At 38.7% G+C, this 20,467-nt stretch overlaps 1 protein-coding gene across 1 annotated transcript in view; it reads right to left on the bottom strand.

Annotated features, from left to right (window-relative positions):
• nat10 (N-acetyltransferase 10) overlaps positions 1-20,467 on the bottom strand; it is a 50,981-nt gene that overhangs the window by 23,042 nt on the left and 7,472 nt on the right. Inside the window, exons 4-17 of the mRNA XM_033038902.1 lie at positions 17,165-17,336; positions 16,281-16,403; positions 15,300-15,361; positions 14,039-14,153; positions 13,317-13,424; positions 11,778-11,911; positions 9,591-9,684; positions 9,257-9,355; positions 8,025-8,161; positions 5,936-6,060; positions 4,735-4,885; positions 3,052-3,148; positions 2,651-2,767; positions 1,329-1,430 (exon numbers count right to left, since the gene is read on the bottom strand). Of these exons, the coding sequence (XP_032894793.1) occupies positions 1,329-1,430; positions 2,651-2,767; positions 3,052-3,148; positions 4,735-4,885; positions 5,936-6,060; positions 8,025-8,161; positions 9,257-9,355; positions 9,591-9,684; positions 11,778-11,911; positions 13,317-13,424; positions 14,039-14,153; positions 15,300-15,361; positions 16,281-16,403; positions 17,165-17,336 (1,636 nt within the window). The remainder of the gene's footprint in view (positions 1-1,328; positions 1,431-2,650; positions 2,768-3,051; positions 3,149-4,734; positions 4,886-5,935; positions 6,061-8,024; positions 8,162-9,256; positions 9,356-9,590; positions 9,685-11,777; positions 11,912-13,316; positions 13,425-14,038; positions 14,154-15,299; positions 15,362-16,280; positions 16,404-17,164; positions 17,337-20,467) is intronic.

A 20,467-nucleotide genomic window follows, 5' to 3' on the forward strand; every position in this document is an offset into this window, starting at 1 on the left:
AGGAGAGAGAATCTCAACATTTTTTAAACACTAATAACTCTTTTATTTTTCATCGATGGGAAAAATCCTCGGCATGATGAGCGGAGGGGGACTCTGAGTAAGATGGCCAAAAATCACAGCTGTACGTGGGTAGCATTTTTTCTAAGATCAATATAAAGCGCAAACAGGAAGTGGTCAAGATTAGACTTTTAATTATATAGAAGGCAAGGCAACTTTAATTAGGCAAGGCAACTTTAATTTGGCATGGCAACTTTAATTAGGCAAGGCAGCTTTAATTAGGCAAGGCAGCTCTAGCATTTCCAGCCCAAAGGCAACACAGCTTTAGCATTTCCAAACCAAAGGCAACACAGCTTTAGCATTTCCAAACCAAAGGCAACATAGCTTTAGCATTTCCAAACCAAAGGCAACACAGCTTTAGCATTTCCAAACCAAAGGCAACTCAGCTTTAGCATTTCCAAACCAAAGGCAACACAGCTTTAGCATTTCCAAACCAAAGGCAACACAGCTTTAGCATTTCCAAACTATATTTTCAAACCACATTAAGGGCACTGAGAGGTCAGTAAAATCACTCACAGTTTAGTAGACATGTGTTCAGTGTTATTCACAGCTCAGACTGAGAGACGTGACCCTCTTGCTCCCCCATCTTGCAGAGACTGACTGAGGCACTCAACACTTCCGGGTTTTATAGTTCCTCCGGAAGGGGCATGGGCTTCAGAATCTCAACATTTTTTAAATACTAATAACTTTTATTTTTCATCGATGGGAAAAATCATCTTGTCCTGCGCAGCGGAGGGGGACTCTGAGTACGACGGCCAAAAATCACAGCCGTAAGTGGCAGCGTTTTTTCTAAAATTAATATACAGAACAGGAAGTGGTCAAGGGCAGACTTTTAGTAATATAGATAGCAAGAATTCTCTTCCAGTGGAAACATAACATTTCCCAATTATTTTAAAGTGCAGCTTACACCAGCCCTAGCCGATGCCTTCAACGAGAAACAAATAGGGGTCATTGAGGGAAAAGGAAAACAAAAATACCGAGTATCACATCCATTTGATGAATGTTTGGTCAATTGTTTGCAAAGCACAGCAAAGAATGACAATGAACCTACCTAAAGATCGAAAAAGATTCCTTATGTGACCAATAGGATTACATGCAGAGGGAACATCAAAATTGCTATAATTCTTGACATACTCATCCAGACTTCCATGCGTTCATAATATAAACCTTTTAATTCATTGTATCAAGTATTTTACAGTCTACTAAATGGTACACCTAAGCATTACAAATATATAGCATCTCCTGTACTATATGTCCATGTGATATGTTACCTGCTCTGACACTGTCCATGGAATGAGATCTCCAAATGCTTTCTTCCCACGAGAGAGGCTGTTCATTACAGACTGACTCGAGATTTCTCCTTCAAGGGCTACCTGGCAAGAACAAAGAAAAAATCTACTAATTCCTGTGTGAGTTCAACAGACAATTTACAGACAAGGGATTTGAAGCATCTCCCATCATATAAACATTCACACCACCCCAGTATATTTAAATAAAGGTGCAGCACTTATGGAAACACCATTATCAAACCAGCGGTGTATGCTGTATAGGTGTAACTGGTAATATCCAAAAGGGAATTGATTCCACAAGGTAAGTTACCTTACAGCACTGTTACACAGCTAAAACTGTGGCCTCACAGCTCCAGTGAACTAGGTTCAATTCTGACCTCCAGTGCTGCCTCAATGGAGCTTGCACATTTTTTCTGGCTGTTTCAATTTTCTCCCACATATCAACAACATCCAACTAAGTTAATTGGCCAATTTATGAATTTTCCCCAATGGATAGGCTAGTGGCAGTACTGGAAGGAATTGTTGGAAACAAGGGAAGAATAAAATGTGATTCATGTAAATATTTAGTTGATGGCTGGCATGAAATTGGTAGACGGAAGAGCCTCTTTACATGATGTGTGTCTCTGTACACTCTAGGGGTAATTTACAAGGGCTAATTAACCTACCGATCTATACGTTTTAGTATGGGGGTGGAAATTAGAGCATGCAGAGGAAACAAATGCAATCACAGGGAGAATGTGCAAACTCCATGCAGAAAGCACCGGAGGTAAGGATTGAACCTGGATCAGCAGCGCTGTGAGACCATGACTTTACTATCTGCACACAGGAACATTATGGACCAAATGTTGCATATCCCAATCAACAATTAAAAAATGCAATGCTATACAAAACCGACTCTCGCTCATATTATTTTATTTCTATACATCCCTTTGGAATTGTCTACTGTAGGGGAATTAATTTGCATATTCACGGGTAAGTGGCAAATTTTGGTTGCCAGATGGAGCAAACCAGTTGGGTCAGGAAAATGAACTTGAAATATAAGATTAGCTGGGAGGTTCTTAAATAGATGAGTAAACTCAAATGGCCAATTAGTTAACTCCTGCTTCAAGTTCTGACATTAAGTGATAAGCCACATCTCTTACATATTCCCAAACATCCAATACCAGCAATATATTCTGTTTCTGTCTCCTACGAGGATTTGAACAGGATAAATCATCTAATCACAGACAACTAAATTTGGCGCAGACTGCAGCAGTAATCTTAACATTTATGTGTAGGTGCAGTGACCCAGACATTCACATTACCTGAATAATAGCAAGTACTTCTGGCAATGAGTTCTGAGTAGGCTGCACTGGGGGCAGCAAGCAGAAAAGATGGTGAGCTGGAGCATCAGATAGTAACTGAAGGTCATTAGGGCTGTTCTGTAGAAAGATCATTAAGGCCAACTTAAGGAAACAACTTCCACAAAGTAAAGAATCAGCAGATGCCATGAATATATTCCAAAGATTCACAATCATCCTCCCCATTACATTTTAAAAATGGACGTTTAAAAAACTGATATTTTAACTTTACAATGAACATTTTAACCAATTACAAATAAAACCCAAACTTAATTCTAATTACAACAATTTTTTAATTTTTTTTAATTTATTTTTAGGGAAAGTAGAGCACTGCTATAAATTGTCAACATCAGGTAGTAAATTACCTTATAATGGGATGCCACATATAAAGACATCAGTCGCTGTAGGAAGGCTTCAGATGCTTTATGGTAACAAAAAAGTGTGTCTCTGTTCACATAATAGCTTTCATATTTGTTAAGGCAAGATACTGATTGAAATAAGTCACATTCACAGTAAATACCATCTTAGTGACCGCCTAAATATCATATTATTAATGTTCAAACCACAGAGGCAGCCCATGGAAACCAACAATCCTCTGAAAATCTTGCCACGATCTGTAATTTCAGTGGCATAAATTAACATTTTTTTCCTAAACATGTCACTTGTTGCACTCCATAATGGACTAAGACAAGACACACAGTAGATCCAATATTACATTTCAGTTTCTCAAATTTCATTTTCAGATGGTACAGAAGGAAATAAGGAAGTGAGGAAATAAAATAAATTAAGTAGTGCTCAGGCATAAACCTCAAAATAGTAAACCTTTTGGAAATATATGTTTTAGTTTCATAATTTTCATAAATACTCGGGTATTCATGCATTTTCTAAGCTGACATTTTGTGATAAAATGGCAGGTGCTGTTTTCTCACACTCCCTGCAGATCTCAATATGCAGACTGTGCTAGGTAACTGGAACTTACATTAGAAACATTTTCATGAATTAAAAAAAAATTACAGAGCAAACTGATCAGGTGAAGTCTAGAGTTTATTAACAAAAACCAAAAAATTATTGGTAACGTACGATAAATTGGAGAATATTGAGTGGTGGAGAAACAAAGGAACTCTGGAATGAATGCCCAATGATCTTTAAAGATAACAAAACAGGCCAATCAGAAGGTTAAAAAGGAAAATGCAACGTTTTCTTTTGTTAGCTGGGACAAAATAATTTTAAAAAAGAGAGGTTACACCTTTATCTAATACTGGTTAGACCACAGCACAATGACCACAACAGTTCTGGTTAATTTGTTTCAGGAAAGATATATTGTTACAAATTTAAGCAATATCTGGATAAATTATTATTGCTTTTCTTAGAATCAGAAGGGACTGAGGAGAGATTTGAACGAGGTGAATAAAAGTACAGGGGTCAAGGCAGAAGAAATAGGATGGATCCATTCACTGGAGAAGAAATCAAAAACCAGGAGGTATAGATTTAAAGTACTCACAGGTAGACGAGTTTGTGCAAAGATGAGGAAAAATACATTTCCAGAGGTGGAAGGAATCTGGAACTGACTGCCCGAGACAATAGAAGACACAAACTCTCTTGAATAATTAAAAACAAGTATTTATATGTATAAAGAGCTTTGTAGTGCAGAGCCACACACATAACAATGGAAGGTGGGATTAAGCGAGGTGGCTCTTTTTAAACCTACAGACACAATTGGCCAAATGCGTTCCAGGTCATAAATTTATTTTTGAAGGAGTTTCATTGCAGATGGAAATAAAAATTGAGTTGTATGGTAATTTGATTTTCTTAGAGCTGCAGGGTGAACTGTTTAATGTAAAGACTAGCAAAAAAAAAGCAATGACAAGGGAAATTCTATTCTGCTTCTGGGAATAGAGATGAACGGATGAGAGCAGTGTGGGAAATGCCGTTATTACCTGTGGTGAAAAAGAATCCGCATTTGCTTATTCTGGTTATTCTAATCAACCATAATCGTCAACGTTGACAACCATAAAATTTAAAATATACTGAAATTATCTGCTGGATACAGGTCACACGTCTCTGGAAGTGGGCAGCCCGCGATGATTCTGTAGACATTCAGACAGTCCAAGCACAGCAGATCATTCAGCCACTTCTCCACAGGATCTCCAGGGGCATATCGAATCGCCTCATGTAAAGAAACCTCATGTAGGGACCGCACTGTCGATAAATAAAGAAGGGATGAAATACCAGTAAGGACTAACAAACTGTATTATGAGATAGTGAATAAGGGAGGTTGTTGGGAGAGGTCAATAATCAGAGGGAATAAACATAATTAGGACATAAAATTATGAATGACATAAACAAAGTTGATGGAAAGTAATTCTCCTTAAAATAGAGATTAATAACCAAACATAAATGTAATTGTTAAAAGACAAGCAGAAAATTAAGGTTTTATTTCCACCCAGCAAGATATTGGGGCCTTGGAGTACTTAGTCTGAGAGGATGGACAAGACAGAGATATTTATTACACTGATATGTCCAAGACGTGTAAGGACATAAGAGGTTAAGGATCAAACTAGAAAATGTGATTAAGCTGAGAATCCTTTCTCCACCAGGCATACACATAACAAGCTGAATAACTTCCCTTGCTGATGTAGAGTTAAAAAATACATTTAATTCAGTATTTTTCAAACCATAAAATTAATAGAATTCTTGACCAACTTATGACACCAGAAAAGAGTGAATTAATAACCATATAACATTCTGATGTGGAATATGTCCTGGCATATATGAAATTAAACAGAAGGAATGCCTTTTACTTTAGTTTTGCCAATATACCATTTTCAATGATCAGAGAACAAATCAATAGCTGTAAACAAAATTAAAAAAAATTCCCTTGCCAACATTTTCCATCCAAAAATATTTTAATTCCAGGGATCATGGAAGGTTATTACTCCATAATGTTACAAATAATTTTCTAATGAGAAAAAGGGGGACAGAAAGGGGAAATAACTGGCACATGGAGAACATATCACATGATTAGGTGACCAAAGGAACCAAAAGTTCGAAATCAGATAAAACATATTTTCTTAGAAAATGTCCCAGATAGTGTGAAAATCTACAATGTGCAAAACCTATCCAAAGAATTTATGTGATGGACTGATATACTCAAAGAGATTAGGATGTCTTTATTCGTGGACAAACTTATTTGATTGATGACAAAACAGAATCAACAGGTTATAGTGCAGGAAAAGTTAATGTTAATACCTGTGCTGAGTTTGGCCGTAGACACGACTTTATTCTCTGCAGTAAGGTTGATCTTGTTCTGTTCATTTTGCTGTCGCAACTGTTGTATCAGCTTCAAAGAGAGTGAACGTCCTGTCCCTTCATATCTGTAAATGGATGGATACCAAACCCAGGGTTGAAGATACTACAATACCCGAATAAAACAAGCTTCTTAATCTTGCAGCAGAGTTAAAATTCCCCAAATAATGAATAAAGCTAAATCAATTAGTGGATGTGATAAATTCCAGTCCCACTAAGACCATGACTCTGCTTTCTCACTAATTGTAGAGCACACAAAATGCTGGAGTACCTCAGTGGGTCAGGCAGCATCTCTGGAGAGCATGGAAAGGTGACGTTTCTGGTTGGGACCCTTCTTCAGACCAATTATGTGTGTGTGTGTGTGTGTGTGTGTGTGTGTGGGGGGGGGAGGCGGGCAGAGAAAAAAGGGTAGTCTGTGCGGGGAGAAGGGGGAGGGGGAGAGGGAGGTTGTGGCTACCTAAAATGCAATGTCCATACCGTTGGGTTGTAAACTACCCATTGGGGGGGGGGGGGGGGGGGGGCGGGGATTAAAATCCAGTGTTCTACCGCCTGTCCGAGGCGGATGTCCTCGGGCTGCTAGCTGCTGCAGAAAAATCGTTCCGACTTCCATTCCCGATTTATTTTATTTTTAATTGCGAGATAATTTCATAATTATATTAAAATAAAAAGCGACTTCTAACGCCGTCAACGCCTACCACGTGACGGATCTCACGTACGGGACAAAACACGGTGTAAGTAGTTTATTTTACATATAAACTTGCTTCCTGGGATGACTTTAATCAATCCTCTATAAGCGAAAATGTGATTTGGGCCCCATACGAACCGGCAGTGTTTTTCCTGCCGATATGGAGTTCAAATTCACCGCAAATGCAACGTTCCAATCGATCGCCTTCCAGAAGCAAGATGATTAAAATGCCCTTTTTTTTTGGAGATAAGCCGTCTAAATTGGCTATATTTTGTGTTATTCTCTCTCTCCATGATCATTATTTTTAAACTAAATATTCACAACACTTTTGAGACACATGTATTGTGCAAAAGACAATAATTTGATTATATTTTCGGTGGATGTTTCTAGTTTAATTTATGGGAATTAAACATTAAATTCCTTCCATCTGGGATATAAATTCATGACAGTGAGATTTAAAAATCATGTTATATTGTGAATTCTTGTGTGAATGGGATTAGTTTGTTATTTGGATACTTAGGCTATTTAAAAAAAATATCCTTTTCTTAAGAAATGGAATCTACAGGACATTGTTAATGGGAAAGTAGTGGGCAGAAAGGCATGTCATGTGTGGTTTAAAGAGCAAAAACTTGTAGTTTACAATGCCAAAATTGAAAAGATGAGGAAAAACAAGGTGTACAGAGTTGCTTATTGGTTACAATCTGAGGAGTATGATGATGCTACTGATTATGATATGCCAATGTACCAGTTAGCAACTGATCTTCTCCATAAAAACTTGGTCTATTGCTAGAAATTGTAATTTATTTACCAATCTGTTACGGATTTACAGCATATAATACAATAATATTAAAGTTCTGATCTTGAGAATATCACATTTTTGAATATTCAAGGCAGTCTGGGTGTTTATTACTATTTCCATCACAACAGTCAATTTTGTAATTAACTACAATTAGGTAATTAATTAATTATATGCTTTAATTTCAGGTCATCCAAGTAAGATGTTTTATATTTGTTTCAGAATGCTTCAATTTATAATAACTGAAAATTTCATTCAGTTCTCTTGATTTTTAAGAAAGTTATAGGCTTTTGACTGTCCTCGATCACAGCTATTGTGTTAAGTCAATGAAAAAGCAATAGGGAACAAGATGCTAATTTCCGAGTATGAAAATGGCCATAACTTTTTTAATACTGAAGATATATTATCCACCTGCGCATTTAGATTAACCTGATTACATAAATTTTTCTCCCTTCAGGATTCTTAGATTAATGGCTGGAATTCAAGTTGACACATAAAACATTTGACACAACAACAGCACAATATGGCATTAGGTAAACCTAATCACGTACCCATTTATAGTGGAGGCCATAAATACAAGATATGGTCCCAGCAATTTCTTCACCAGTGGAAGTGGGATGGCAGCTGCCTCATCAATAATCACAAGTTCAGCCTGATCCAGTTTAACTGCATCTGCTGGATGAATGTACTGGCAATAGGAAAAAAAGAAGTTCTGTGATTGCTGAATCCTATTATGTAGATACACGACTAGAAAAGGAAACTGTATCAGCATAATCATTGTTATACACCATGGATGCAGGCTCTTCAGACCAACTCGTCCATATCGACCAAGTTACTTCCTACAACATCCTAGAATACAGTTGATCAGGTCTCAGGGATTTATTTACCTTAATATGTCTTAAGATCTCCAGCACCCCTTTGTAGAAACTCTTCTAGACATCACTATTAACTCCCCTGAGTTTCCTATCAACCATGTATTTCTTCACCTAAAACACATAACACTTCACCCATCTCTTGTGCCTCAACAGACGCCTTGTTGATCTTTAAGGGGCCCTTTAGTCTTCCTAGTTAACTCTTTTGCCCTAATATACTAGGAGAATCGCTGTGGATTCTTCTTTACCTTATCTGCAAAAGCTACCATTTTTTGCCCAGCTGATCTCCATTCCTATAACCCCTCTACTCTTTATGGGATTCATTTGATCCCATCTGCCTATACCTGACATTTACCTCACTTTTCCTTGACCTGAGTCTCAATATATTTTGTCATCATGACTCCCTATTCCTGCCAACCTTGACCTTTACTCTGACAGGGACATGCTGGCCCTGAAAAAGTCTCCGACTTATCAGCTCTCCCTTTACCTGCAAGCAGTCACCCCCAATCAACTTCTGAAGTTTCCTATCTAATACCATCAAAATTGGCCTTACCCCAATTTTGGACCAACTTCTGGAACAGTTATATATTCTATCCAATAACTATTTTAATAGAATTATAGTTAATGGTCCCAAATTGCGCCCCCATTAACACTTCAGTCACCTCCTCTGCCTTATATCCCAAGAGGAGATCGAGTGTTGCCTCCTCTAGTTGGAATGTCTACATATTCATTGAGAAAGATTTCCTGAATACACTTAACCAATCTTACCACATCCAAGCCCTATGACAGTCCCAGTTGCTATTTTGAAAATTAAATATCATCCACTATTACAACCATATTATAGTAGATATTTTCATGTTCACTATTGCAGTTTAGAAGCAGGGAAATCGGTGAAGTGCATGTTGTTTTACCTGTATAGTCTGCCTGTGCTCCTTATAGATATTAACACGAACCACAGCTTTGTTGTACTCAGGATTTAAGGATTGAATTATTTCATAGTCCAGATGCTCCTGAAATGAAGAAACCCCGGTTAAAATTTATTAAGGATTCGAATTTCTTCTTGAAGCAACAATGTGCGAATTAAAAAATGTCAATCTTTGAGCTTTATTACGCAATCAGCTGTGCATGTTTTCACAATTTAAATAAAATCAATGATACATCACCAAATTTTATATTGTTTTTGAATATTCTTGCCCATTTGAAAAAAAAAATGTCACTACAACTCAGGTAAATTTACTTTCTTACCTGATACTGTAATGCATCAAATCCCTTAAACACAAATTCAAAAAAGGTGATTAAGTTGTCTGGACTTGGCGAGGTGACAAAGATATTGGAATATCTAGAAACAGAACAAATACTCCCATGAGAAGCAATTATTTTCAATAGCAATCGATTAACTTCAAGTGATCTAAATGCAGTTTCATTAGATAATTGAAAATACACCTTTTAAACAATTAAGCAGGAGCAGAATAGCAAGCCACATTTAATTTAAGAATAAATATGACATGGAACACATGGATTTTATGTATTTTGAACAGTGGTGTCAAATCTATCCCTCCCTTTCAATTGCCCCAAACAATCAAAAACATTAGAATATGTACTGATTGGTGTAATTCGCAATAACTCTACCTACCAAAACCCAAAGATTGCAATTGTTAAAAATCACAACATATTTCCAGAAATTCTGCTAATAGCATATGCTTAATCATGTGGAGTTATATGCTTAAGTTAATGCCATATTTTGTTTCCTTATCTCCACAACACATCCTATATAAAAACACACTGCGAGTTTCAAATAATTAGAGATAAAATACCAGTTATGACTCACGAGGCATATTACATCCTCAATAACCATTACTTTTTCCTGTTTCCTTGCCTTACAGAAAATGTATAACTATCATAAGGTTATAAACTGCATTCAAGGTTTTCCACAGAATCTGGTTCTGCAAAAATAAATAAGAACACAAGAAATAAGACCAGGAGCAAAACCCTCAGCTTACACGACTACTGAAGAAGGGTCTCGACCCGAAAGGTCACCTTTTCTCCAGAGATGCTGTCTGACCCGCTGAGTTACTCCAGCATTTTGTGTCTATCTACTAAATATGACTGGCTGATCTGATCTCAGTCTCCGCTCCACTTTTCTGCTTATTCCCATAACCTATGACTCCCCAACAAACCTGTCTATGTTTGCCTTTAACCCTCTCAATTATTCAGCCTCCAAAGTTCTCTGCAACAGATTTTGGTTCCATGATTATTCTCTCTTCACAAATGGCATGATTAATTGGCTCCAATTTTTTCACAAAAGATAAAAGCAATAAAAATGTGGTTGAGTTTCAAAAGGTGTTTGCCAAGTTCTGTGTAATATAGTTGCTAGTGAACTTCAAGTCTTTGAGATTCAACAAGCAATGGTTGCATAGAATCAGAACTGGCTAAATTACTGAAAATATCCGCTGTGCAGAAGAGCAGTTTTCCAGAATGAAGGGAAGTATACAGTGATGCATACAAAACACAAAGTTAAAATTTGTGGATGACATGACTTGGAAGCAACATCAGGAGGATGGAAGACGGCTTGAAAAGAATGATCTAACCAAATCAGAATATGAAATTTAATGCAAAGAAATGCAAAATGCCAGAGACTTAAGGAGGTTCGTAGAGGTCTTCGGAGATAACACGTTTAAGAAAAAACTGCAGATGCTGGAAAAATCGAAGGTAGATAAAAATGGTGGAGAAACTCAACGGGTGAGGCAGCATCTATGGTGACTTTTTTGGTCGAGACCCTTCTTCAGACTGATGTGGGGTGGGGGGGGGCGGGATGAAGAAAGGAAGAGGCGGAGACAGTAGGCTGTGGGAGAGCTGGGAAGGGGAGGGGAAGGAGGGAGAAAGCAATACCGCTGGGGTGTAAACTACCCAAGCAAAATATGAGGTTCTGCTCCTCCAATTTGCGGTGGAACTCACTCTGGCCATGGAGGAGGCCCAGGACAGAAAGGTCGGATTCGGAATGGGGAGTTGAATTGCTGAGCCACCGGGAGATCAGGTTGGTTAATGCAAACAGTGCGGAGGTGTTGGGCGAAGCGATCGCCAAGCCAAGATAACACGACAAGTTCAAACATATTTATAATATTCTCCAGGTGTATGGGTGGAAACAGACAAGATTTACAACTAAGGTACTTGGAATGACAGACTTCAGTTGCCAAAAAAGACCAGAAAAATATAAGCTGATTTCCTTGGAACAGAACAATGTGGAGAAATTTGTCCAAGATATTTAAAATCATGAACATTGGAAATAGTTAAAAGTAACTATTTCTACTGGCAGAGAGTTAATAGCCACTGTACAAAGATTTAAGAGCAATTTATACAATAATGAGGTAATGAGCAAAAGAAAAATTCAGAAAATGTCACAGCTCAGGAATATTTAGTAAATCTAATACCTACCCAAATGCTACTGCTCCTGCAACAGACAGTCCTAATGCAGCTGATTTACCACGGCCTCTGGCAGCAGTTAATGCAACCGTGCTTCTTAGTGTTTTCTCTGATATTGCTTCAATGAATTTCAGCACTGCTTTAGCCTGATAAGGATAAATTATTATATTGGTTTGCTTTAAGACAAGGCAAAACACAGACATTCCAGTAATAGCTCCCATTATACTGTTGGCAAAAATAACAAAAGCTGTTTTAGAGATGATCAGACCAATTCCTTGAAGTGACCAAGTGTACATGGTAACAAAGAGCAAACAAAGTACAAATGTCAAGTAAAATAGCAGATGGTCAATGTGAAGTAAAAATACAAAAAGGTGCAAACATCCAGCATCTGTGAAAACAGAAACAGAGTATTTCAGCTCAAAGACCTTCATCAGAACTGAGATAAATTAGAAATCTGATAAAATGGATTGATGGAAAGAACATAAATAAATAGCTTGATAAGAATCATTCTTGATTAGTACTGGTGTCAGGGATTAAGGAGAGAAGGGAGGAGAATTGGTTTGGGAGGGAAAGATAGATCAGCCGTGATTGAATGGCCGAGTAGACTTGATGGATCGAATGGCCTAATTCTGCTCCTACAACTTATGAATATCTGTGATAGTGAGGAGGCGTGCAGACAAAATGACACAAGTCCAGCTGAGATAAGTTAGCAAATGCTTGTTAATTACAGGTAAACTTTATTGCTTCATCACACTCCAACTGTCACCCCTTAGTCTTTGGCCTCCAATGCTGTTCCAATGAAGCTCAAACTAGGACTGTTTAGGCATCATTTAGTCTGAGGACTTAATAATGAATTGAACAATTTCAGATGGTATCAACAACAGATCATCAAACTGTTCCTCACTTACCAATGCCACCTAAGTATTAACCGCATTGCTTTCGCTTTCAGATTTAGGCATTTAGTGTTTTACTTTTCCAGTGTTTTATACTCTCTGAGCTTGCATCACCGCCACCTGGAGTCAATCAGCTCCCCGCCATTTACTCACATCGCAGATATCCTTTTATTCCCCATCCCCTTCCCTATAACTTAAAATATGTTAATATTTTTTCCAGTTCTGGTAAAACCTTGAAATGTTAATTGTTTTTCTTCTCTCCACAGTTATGATCTAGACTTGTTGAGTATTTCCAGTTTCTATTTCATCTCCTGCAGTTTTATGCTTTCACATCGTGGAAGAACATGATGCACAGTTGATCACGGTATCTTGGACAGTCGATGAAAGCACAGGAATAGAATTATAATCAGCACACTATTCACTCCTGCCATCATTCAGCGATAAAAAAAAAATAATGGCTAGGTGAAAATATACTGAAGGTCCTTCCTTGGCTCATCAGCTTTAAATTCTGGAACTCCCACCCAACAACAATGCAGAAGCAATATCATTAGCAAAATTGAAGTAGCTCAAAATGGCAGCTCACCACCACTTAAGAAAAAATAGAGATGAACAAATTAAAACTGCATTTTCACAATATGGATCTACCATATCATCTTACCTGATCCAATGTTTTGCTGCACTCTATAAGAACTCCTACTGGTTGTGTATCACTTAGAGATTCTTTAAGCTCTCTTAATTCAATCTCTCCAGGCGTTAGGCTTTCCTCCTTAAAAAATAGGCAAATACATTGATAAATATAATTCCTGATGATATGTTTAAGCATAATTCCATATAATTAAGCAGCAAATATATTGGAAAAACAAATTTTCTTGCATCACTTTCTACAGTCAATCAAATATTTTATAGGATCATGGGTTATATGCCAATTATTATTAACAGGAAATAACCAAGACATTGGGATTTTTCATTAGATGCGAGAATTTCTGGAATGTAATAGTGGGAGATGATGAATTCATGATTTGGGCTATAGGATTCCGGATCACAGAACTGCATGTATGATCTTTGAATTTGTGCCTTCAGGGGCCAATTATCTACAAATGGAGGGGTTCTGGGGGATTTGGGAGTATCAGCGATTACTTGGGAGGAGTTGGTTTAATAGAAAGATATGACTTTACATTATACAAAAGCAAAAGTTCATACATTAATAATCATAAACACTCTTCTTGCTGATATAATAAGTGGCCAAGTCTACAGTAAAGACAGAAGTACCAGACAATGTCATCAAAAGCCATTCTCACTCATTTCATTAGTCAAAGGCTATTTCAGCAGTTAAATAAATAGCAAAATCTCAAATGTGACTGTACCGATTACAAAACATACCGTGGATTTAGGCGAGACAGATTTGATGTTGAGAATGTGACTGGAAAGTGGCAAGATATCCAACTGATCATTTATCACAATGCAATTCTTGCAGGATGCCAGGGAAAGTATAAACCTGATGAAACAGAATGAACATTAAGTTTCAAAGCTTTGTTGCATGTATGTTATCATGTCCTGCTTAACTAGCACTCCTGTCTTAGCTGACAATCCCCAGTTTCACATTTTAAAATCTTGATTAAATACCCCTTAACTAATTTCTCATTATTTTGGTAACCTCTGTTCCAGTCTGACAACACTCTCCAAGCTCTCCCTTCTATTGACTCTGCCAAACCCTGCTACTCTGCCAGTAACAGCAATGGCTTATCCATCTCGGCTGCACATTCTGAAATAGACAATAGACAATAGGTGCAGGAGTAGACCATTTGGCCCTTCGAGCCAGCGCCGTCATTCAATGGGATCAAGGCTGATCATCCCCAATCTGTACCCCGTTCCTGCCTTCTCCCCATATCCCTTGACTCTGCTATTTTTAAGAGCCCTATCAAGCTCTCTCTTGAAAGCATCCAGAGAACCTGCCTCCACTGCCCTCTGAGGCAGAGTTCCACAGGCTCACCACTCTCTGTGGGAAAAAGTGTTTCCTCGTCTCCGTTCTAAATGGGTTACTCCTTATTCTTGTTCCCTGGTTCTGGACTCCCCCAACATCGGGAACATGTTTCCTGGGCCTCTAGCGTGTCCAAGCCCTTAACAATCTTATATGTTTCAATGAGATCCCCTCATCTTCTGATACTGATCTTCACTCACTGATCTCGTCCTTTTGACCAAGCCTTCCAAAAATGACTTTGGCTCGATGTCACATATGATTGTCCATTAAGTTATTCACAATGTACTCATCAATTTCTGTTTGAAGACAAGAGGGCTGTGTTTTTTTTAGGTCCTCTTTCTTTTTGCCACCCCTTTCACTGCGTTCAAAACCTTATTTAAAAACATTTCCAGCTTTTGTTATCTCCATCTCTTCCCGCCAAATATCAGAAAAGAAGTAATCAAGCCATCTCCATCATTTAATAAGATCATGACTGATCCTATGACCCGACTTGCTTGTGTTAAACAAACACATGAAGAGATATTGGTTATATATCTAACAATTGTAAAGTCAATTAACGTAGAATTAACAAGAACATTAACATTTTCCATTGCATTAACACACACACTTGAGCAGATTATTTCAGACAAATATTTATTAACATATCTTAAGTAAAGTTATTACCTTTCATTGAATCTTCCAACCACATCCTGATGTGATTCTGTTCTAAAACGTGAATGGACATCCTTGATGAGGTCAAGGGAAAGAAAATACAAAAGTCAAAAAAACAAATGATTTAATAATAATGTGAAGTTCAGTATATTATACTTTTGAGGCCAACATATTATACTTTTGAGGCCAACGTTTCCTATCCCACCATCATCAAAATAAAGATTTTAGACATGCTAGAATTAACGAATAATCTGAGCTCTGTTTGAAATCTGTTCACAGATTATGACCTCAAAAAAAATGAGTCAAGCAGAATTGTTACAGATTCAAGAATGCATGCAGGATTCACTTCAACTAATTATTTTCCAACTCATTTTAAATTGAAAGAAATAAAAGTTCTAATTCTACTCAGTACATTTGGTGATTAAGATGACAACATACAAAGATACAAGTGCACTTTAACAAAACCCGATGCATCTAGAATGTGTTATTTTCAAAACAATTCCTTATTCTGGAGATGTTTTCTGTGAATAATAAAATTACCCTTATAAGTTATTCATGCTAAAGGTATATTTATGTTCCACAGCACAACACAGGAAAACACTGCTTTTATAAAGTTACAATTCCCTGGCTACTAATTCAGCTCCAACTTTAGAATCACATCCATTTATTCGGTCTCCTCTTGGATAAAATAATTTCTTCCTACTTGCCCTATTAAAATATCAATTTGAACATATGTTTATAACCACACAAAAAAAAATCAACCCTAGTATGCAGCTTGCATCAAGGTTTCCCCCCAGCACCGTCTACTGAACCTATACTGTAACTCCTCCAAGGTTAACATATCTTGCTGCAGCACATGCTAGGAAAATGAACCTGCAATTTCCAAAGATTATTCATCAGTGACCATATGTACGTCATTACTTTTCAACAATATAAGTACGCACGTCATCTAGTGAAAGAATGACTGAACACTACAGTCAGCCAAGCACATACCATTGTCATTGTATACAACTGTTTCAAGGAATTGACAGTTCTCAGTAGAATCACAATAAGTCCACCTCCTTCCACTGTCTCAACAGTCCTTGCCAAAAGGTTGGGTGTCATGGCTTCAAAGTCCTGTACATTAGATAAAAAAACAAGGTTTAAGCATTTCCTTTCACTTCATAACATAAATGCAGCAATTATGAATAGTTGTACAATTATAACACTTATGACAACAGTTATGAAAAGATTTCCCCTTAAAAATTATATTAATTGTGTCATTGTATTGCAGATCCCCATACCTTGATTGTATATTAAATACTTCATAATGTTATTCTCAAATGCTATGAATAAAATCAAACTAGTACATTAAAATTTTTTAATTAGTTGCATCTATTCACCACATTTCAGTTCTTTGCAAGCTCAAGAATAAAAGTGAGTAAATCTGGCCTTTGGCCCAGTCCCCATATCTCCCCATAACCCTTAAATTGCCTAATCTCTCTTCTGTTGACAGCTTGGGTACAATGACACAGAATAACTCCAGTATCTTACTCAGGTGTTCATTATACCCATTAAGCCTTCACTGTTAGGTTAGCATTATTCTGAGTGGGCAAGTGAAGCATTATAAAAAATCCAATGCTGGTTTTCATCTGCATAAATAGATTGCACGTTCCAGCAGGTAGCACTGATTAATGATCAATGTTATTGTTTTTAATTCAGCACTGCTGAATACAAGATTAGCCCAGCAATATCAGGAAAGGCCAAGGTTTTACCTTGAGATTGTTGAGATCCACATACCATTGTCACAAATTACAAAATTGCTTCAATTTCAGTTGCAGTGTTAATAATTGGCCTTTTCCAATATTAAAAAAAAAGAATAAAAGTAAAAAACACACCTGCAAAACACACATCCCGTAGGTGTTACCCAAGATCTTATGAGTCTCATTGTAATAGCAATATCGAATATTCGTCGCAGCTACAAAAAGCTCGAAGGGATCATCTTGCTTGAGGTCCAGTGTACCACTTTTTATCTTTTTCTGCAACTGCCTCATTCGCTTCTTCCTATGACTGAAGTAGAACCGGGAATATCGCATTTACACAACAGCAACAGTACACAACAGTAACTGTAATAAACTAGTCACCATCAACAATAACTGACTATAAAGTGCTAGCATGATTAATAAATAGAAGTTTGGAAAATATAATTTTTATGATTTCTTTGCCTTTCTAGTAGTATAGATGTAGCCACATCTATTTATCCCATATATTGCAAATGTTTCATTTTAAATACAATATCAGATCCCTTCAGTATTACTGATTTAAGCCAAAGAGCACCTTAATTTGTTAACCACACCCGCACTATTTATTTCAAAGCCCTATCTATGGCCCTGGCGATGCTGTTTACCAGGACCCTGGTCCCAGCAGGGTCAAGTGGAGTCTGTCCTATTGGCACAGTTCCCTCCTTCCCCAATACTGATGCCAATGCCCCACAAATTCAAACCCACTTCTCCCACACCAATCTTTGAGCCACACTCAACTCTTTCATCTTCTCGACCCCATGCCAATTTGCACGTGGCTCAGGTTGCAATCCAATTATTACCTTTTTGATTCTGCTTTTCAATTTAGTTCATAACTGTTCAAATTCCCTCAGCAGAACATCTTCCCTTGTTCTACCTACGCCATTGGTACCTACATGCACCACGACAGTTGGATCTTTCCCTTCGCACTCCAAATCCCTCTGCAGGTCAGACGCGATGTCCCAAACCCGGACACTAGGCAGGCAACAGCCTTCGGGTTCTCGATCCTTGTGATAGAGAATCCCCTGTCTGTACTATGCAATACAATCACATGTCTCTTCTCTCTCCCCTCTTGAATAGCTCCCTGATCCACACTGCTATGGTTAGGTTGCTCATCCTCATCTGCACAGGGAGCAAGAATCTTAGACCTGCTTGACAAGCTCAAGGGCCAAGGCTCCTCTAACACTGCCCCGATCTCTCTACCCCTGCCTGCCTCACTTGCAGTCACCCCTTCCTCCTCACCACGGACCAAATTGGAATCAGTTACTCTAACAGATGTGACTGCCTCCAGAAATACGGCGTCCAATGTGCCGCAGTGTTTGGAGCTCGGACTCCAGGTTGTCAACTTTGAGCCTGAGTTCCTCAATCAACCCTTGTTGCAGGTATGGTCACCACGATACACCAAAAGGTCCACCTGCTCCCACATCATGCAGCTGCAGCACATCTCGTCATCTTGTATGCCTCCTTAATAAGTAAGTTTATTGGCCAAGTATTCACATACAAGGAATTTGCCTTGGTGCTCCGCCCACAAGTAACAACATGACATACAGTGACAGTTACGAATGACTCAGAAAACACTAAACATTAATAATAATAAAACATTAATGATAAAACACCATTGATCAAGCATGTGAACCAACAAAATACCAGATCAAAGGGAGGCAACAGATTTTTGGCTGTTGAGTAGAGCAACTACTCGTGGATAAAAACTGTTTTTATGTCTGGCTGTGGCAGCTTTGAGAGTCCGGAGTCGCCTTCCAGAGGGAAGTGATTCAAAGAGTTTGTGGCCAGGGTGAGAGGGGTCAGAGTTGATCTTGCCCACTCGCTTCCTGGCCCTTGCAGTGTACAGTTCATCAATGGAGGGAAGGTTGCAGCCAATAACCTTCTCTGCTGATCGGACGATTCGCTACAGCATCCAGGTGTCGTGCTTGGTGGCTGAGCCAAACCAGACCATGATGGAGAAGGTGAGAACAGACTCTACGATGGCCGTGTAGAATTGGACCATCATTGCCTGTGGCAGATTGTGCTTCCTCAGCTGCCGTAGGAAGTACATCCTCTGTTGTGCCTTTTTGACTGTGGAGTCGATGGTAGCCCCCCACTTAAGGTCCTTGGAGATGATGGTTCCCAGGAACTTAAAAGACTCCACAGATGTGACTGTGGTGTTGTTGATGGTGAGTGGGGTGAGGGGAGGGGGAGCTCTCCTAAAGTCTACAATCAATTCCACTGACTTAAGAGCATTGAGCTCTAGGTTGTTGCGATGGCACCAGGATGCCAGCTGTGACACTTCCTGTCTGTAGGCAGATTCCTCCCCATCCTGGATCAGTCCAATCAGGGTTGTGTCATCCGCAAACTTGAGAAGCTTGACAGAGATGTCTGTGGAGGTGCAGTCGTTGGTGTAGAGAGAGGAGAGGAGAGGAAAGAGTATGCAGCCTTGTGGTGCTCCTATGCTGAGCGTTTGCGCGTCCGAGATGTGCTTTCCCAGCCTCACATGCTGCTTCCTGTCTGTCAGGAAGCTGGTGATCCACCGACAGAGGGGTTCATGCACAGTCAACTTGGAAAGTTTGGAGTGTAGTAGCTCTGGCACAATGGTGTTGAATGCAGAGCTAAAATCAACAAACAGGATCCTCGCATAGGTCCCCTGGCGGTCCAGCTGCTGTAGGATGAAATGCAGGCCCATGTTGACTGCATCATCCACGGATCTATTGGCCCGATATGCAAACTGCAGAGGGTCCAGCAGGGAGTTTATAATATTTTTCAGCTTGGCCAGCACAAGCCTTTCGAGTGTCTTCATGACTACAGAGGTCAGTGCGACAGGCCTGTAGTCATTAAGATGTTTCCAACAGCTCTTATTTACAGTTGCTGCTTGCTGCTGCTCTGCTCCGGGTTTGATAGGTCAGCACTCCTTTCCCCAGCCCTTTCGAAGCCTCTCGAACCGAAGCCCCAAGTTGCACTTTTCCTCAACATGGCACTTCCCCAAAACACGGCCAACAGGCCGCACTGTTGTACCTTGCCTTCCTTTTATTTGCTGCTCTGCCTCTTGCTCAGCTAGCTGGTCGCCTGCTTCACACTATGTCCAACCATCTCAATCGCACACACACACTAAACCAGCAGAAAAACAACTCTTTCACATATTTCTGCCAGTTTTTTAATTGATTTTTTCCCCCAACAAGATGGCTCTCCCACTCTGTGTTCAACTTCTGAAGGTAGAAGAAAATCTCTCATATTCACATTATCAGGTCCTATTCTTCTGTAAATGTCAGTTTAGTCAATAACATGTAGCCAGGAAATAGGGAATATTCTTCAATAATGTACATTGTCAGGGTCAAAGTTAATTTGATCGATGCATGGACAGATTTCAAAATGTTAACGCTATACATTCTTCCCTTACTTAAGACATAATAT

This window comes from Amblyraja radiata, chromosome 20, assembly GCF_010909765.2.
Source record: "Amblyraja radiata isolate CabotCenter1 chromosome 20, sAmbRad1.1.pri, whole genome shotgun sequence".
Classification (NCBI taxonomy): domain Eukaryota; kingdom Metazoa; phylum Chordata; class Chondrichthyes; order Rajiformes; family Rajidae; genus Amblyraja; species Amblyraja radiata.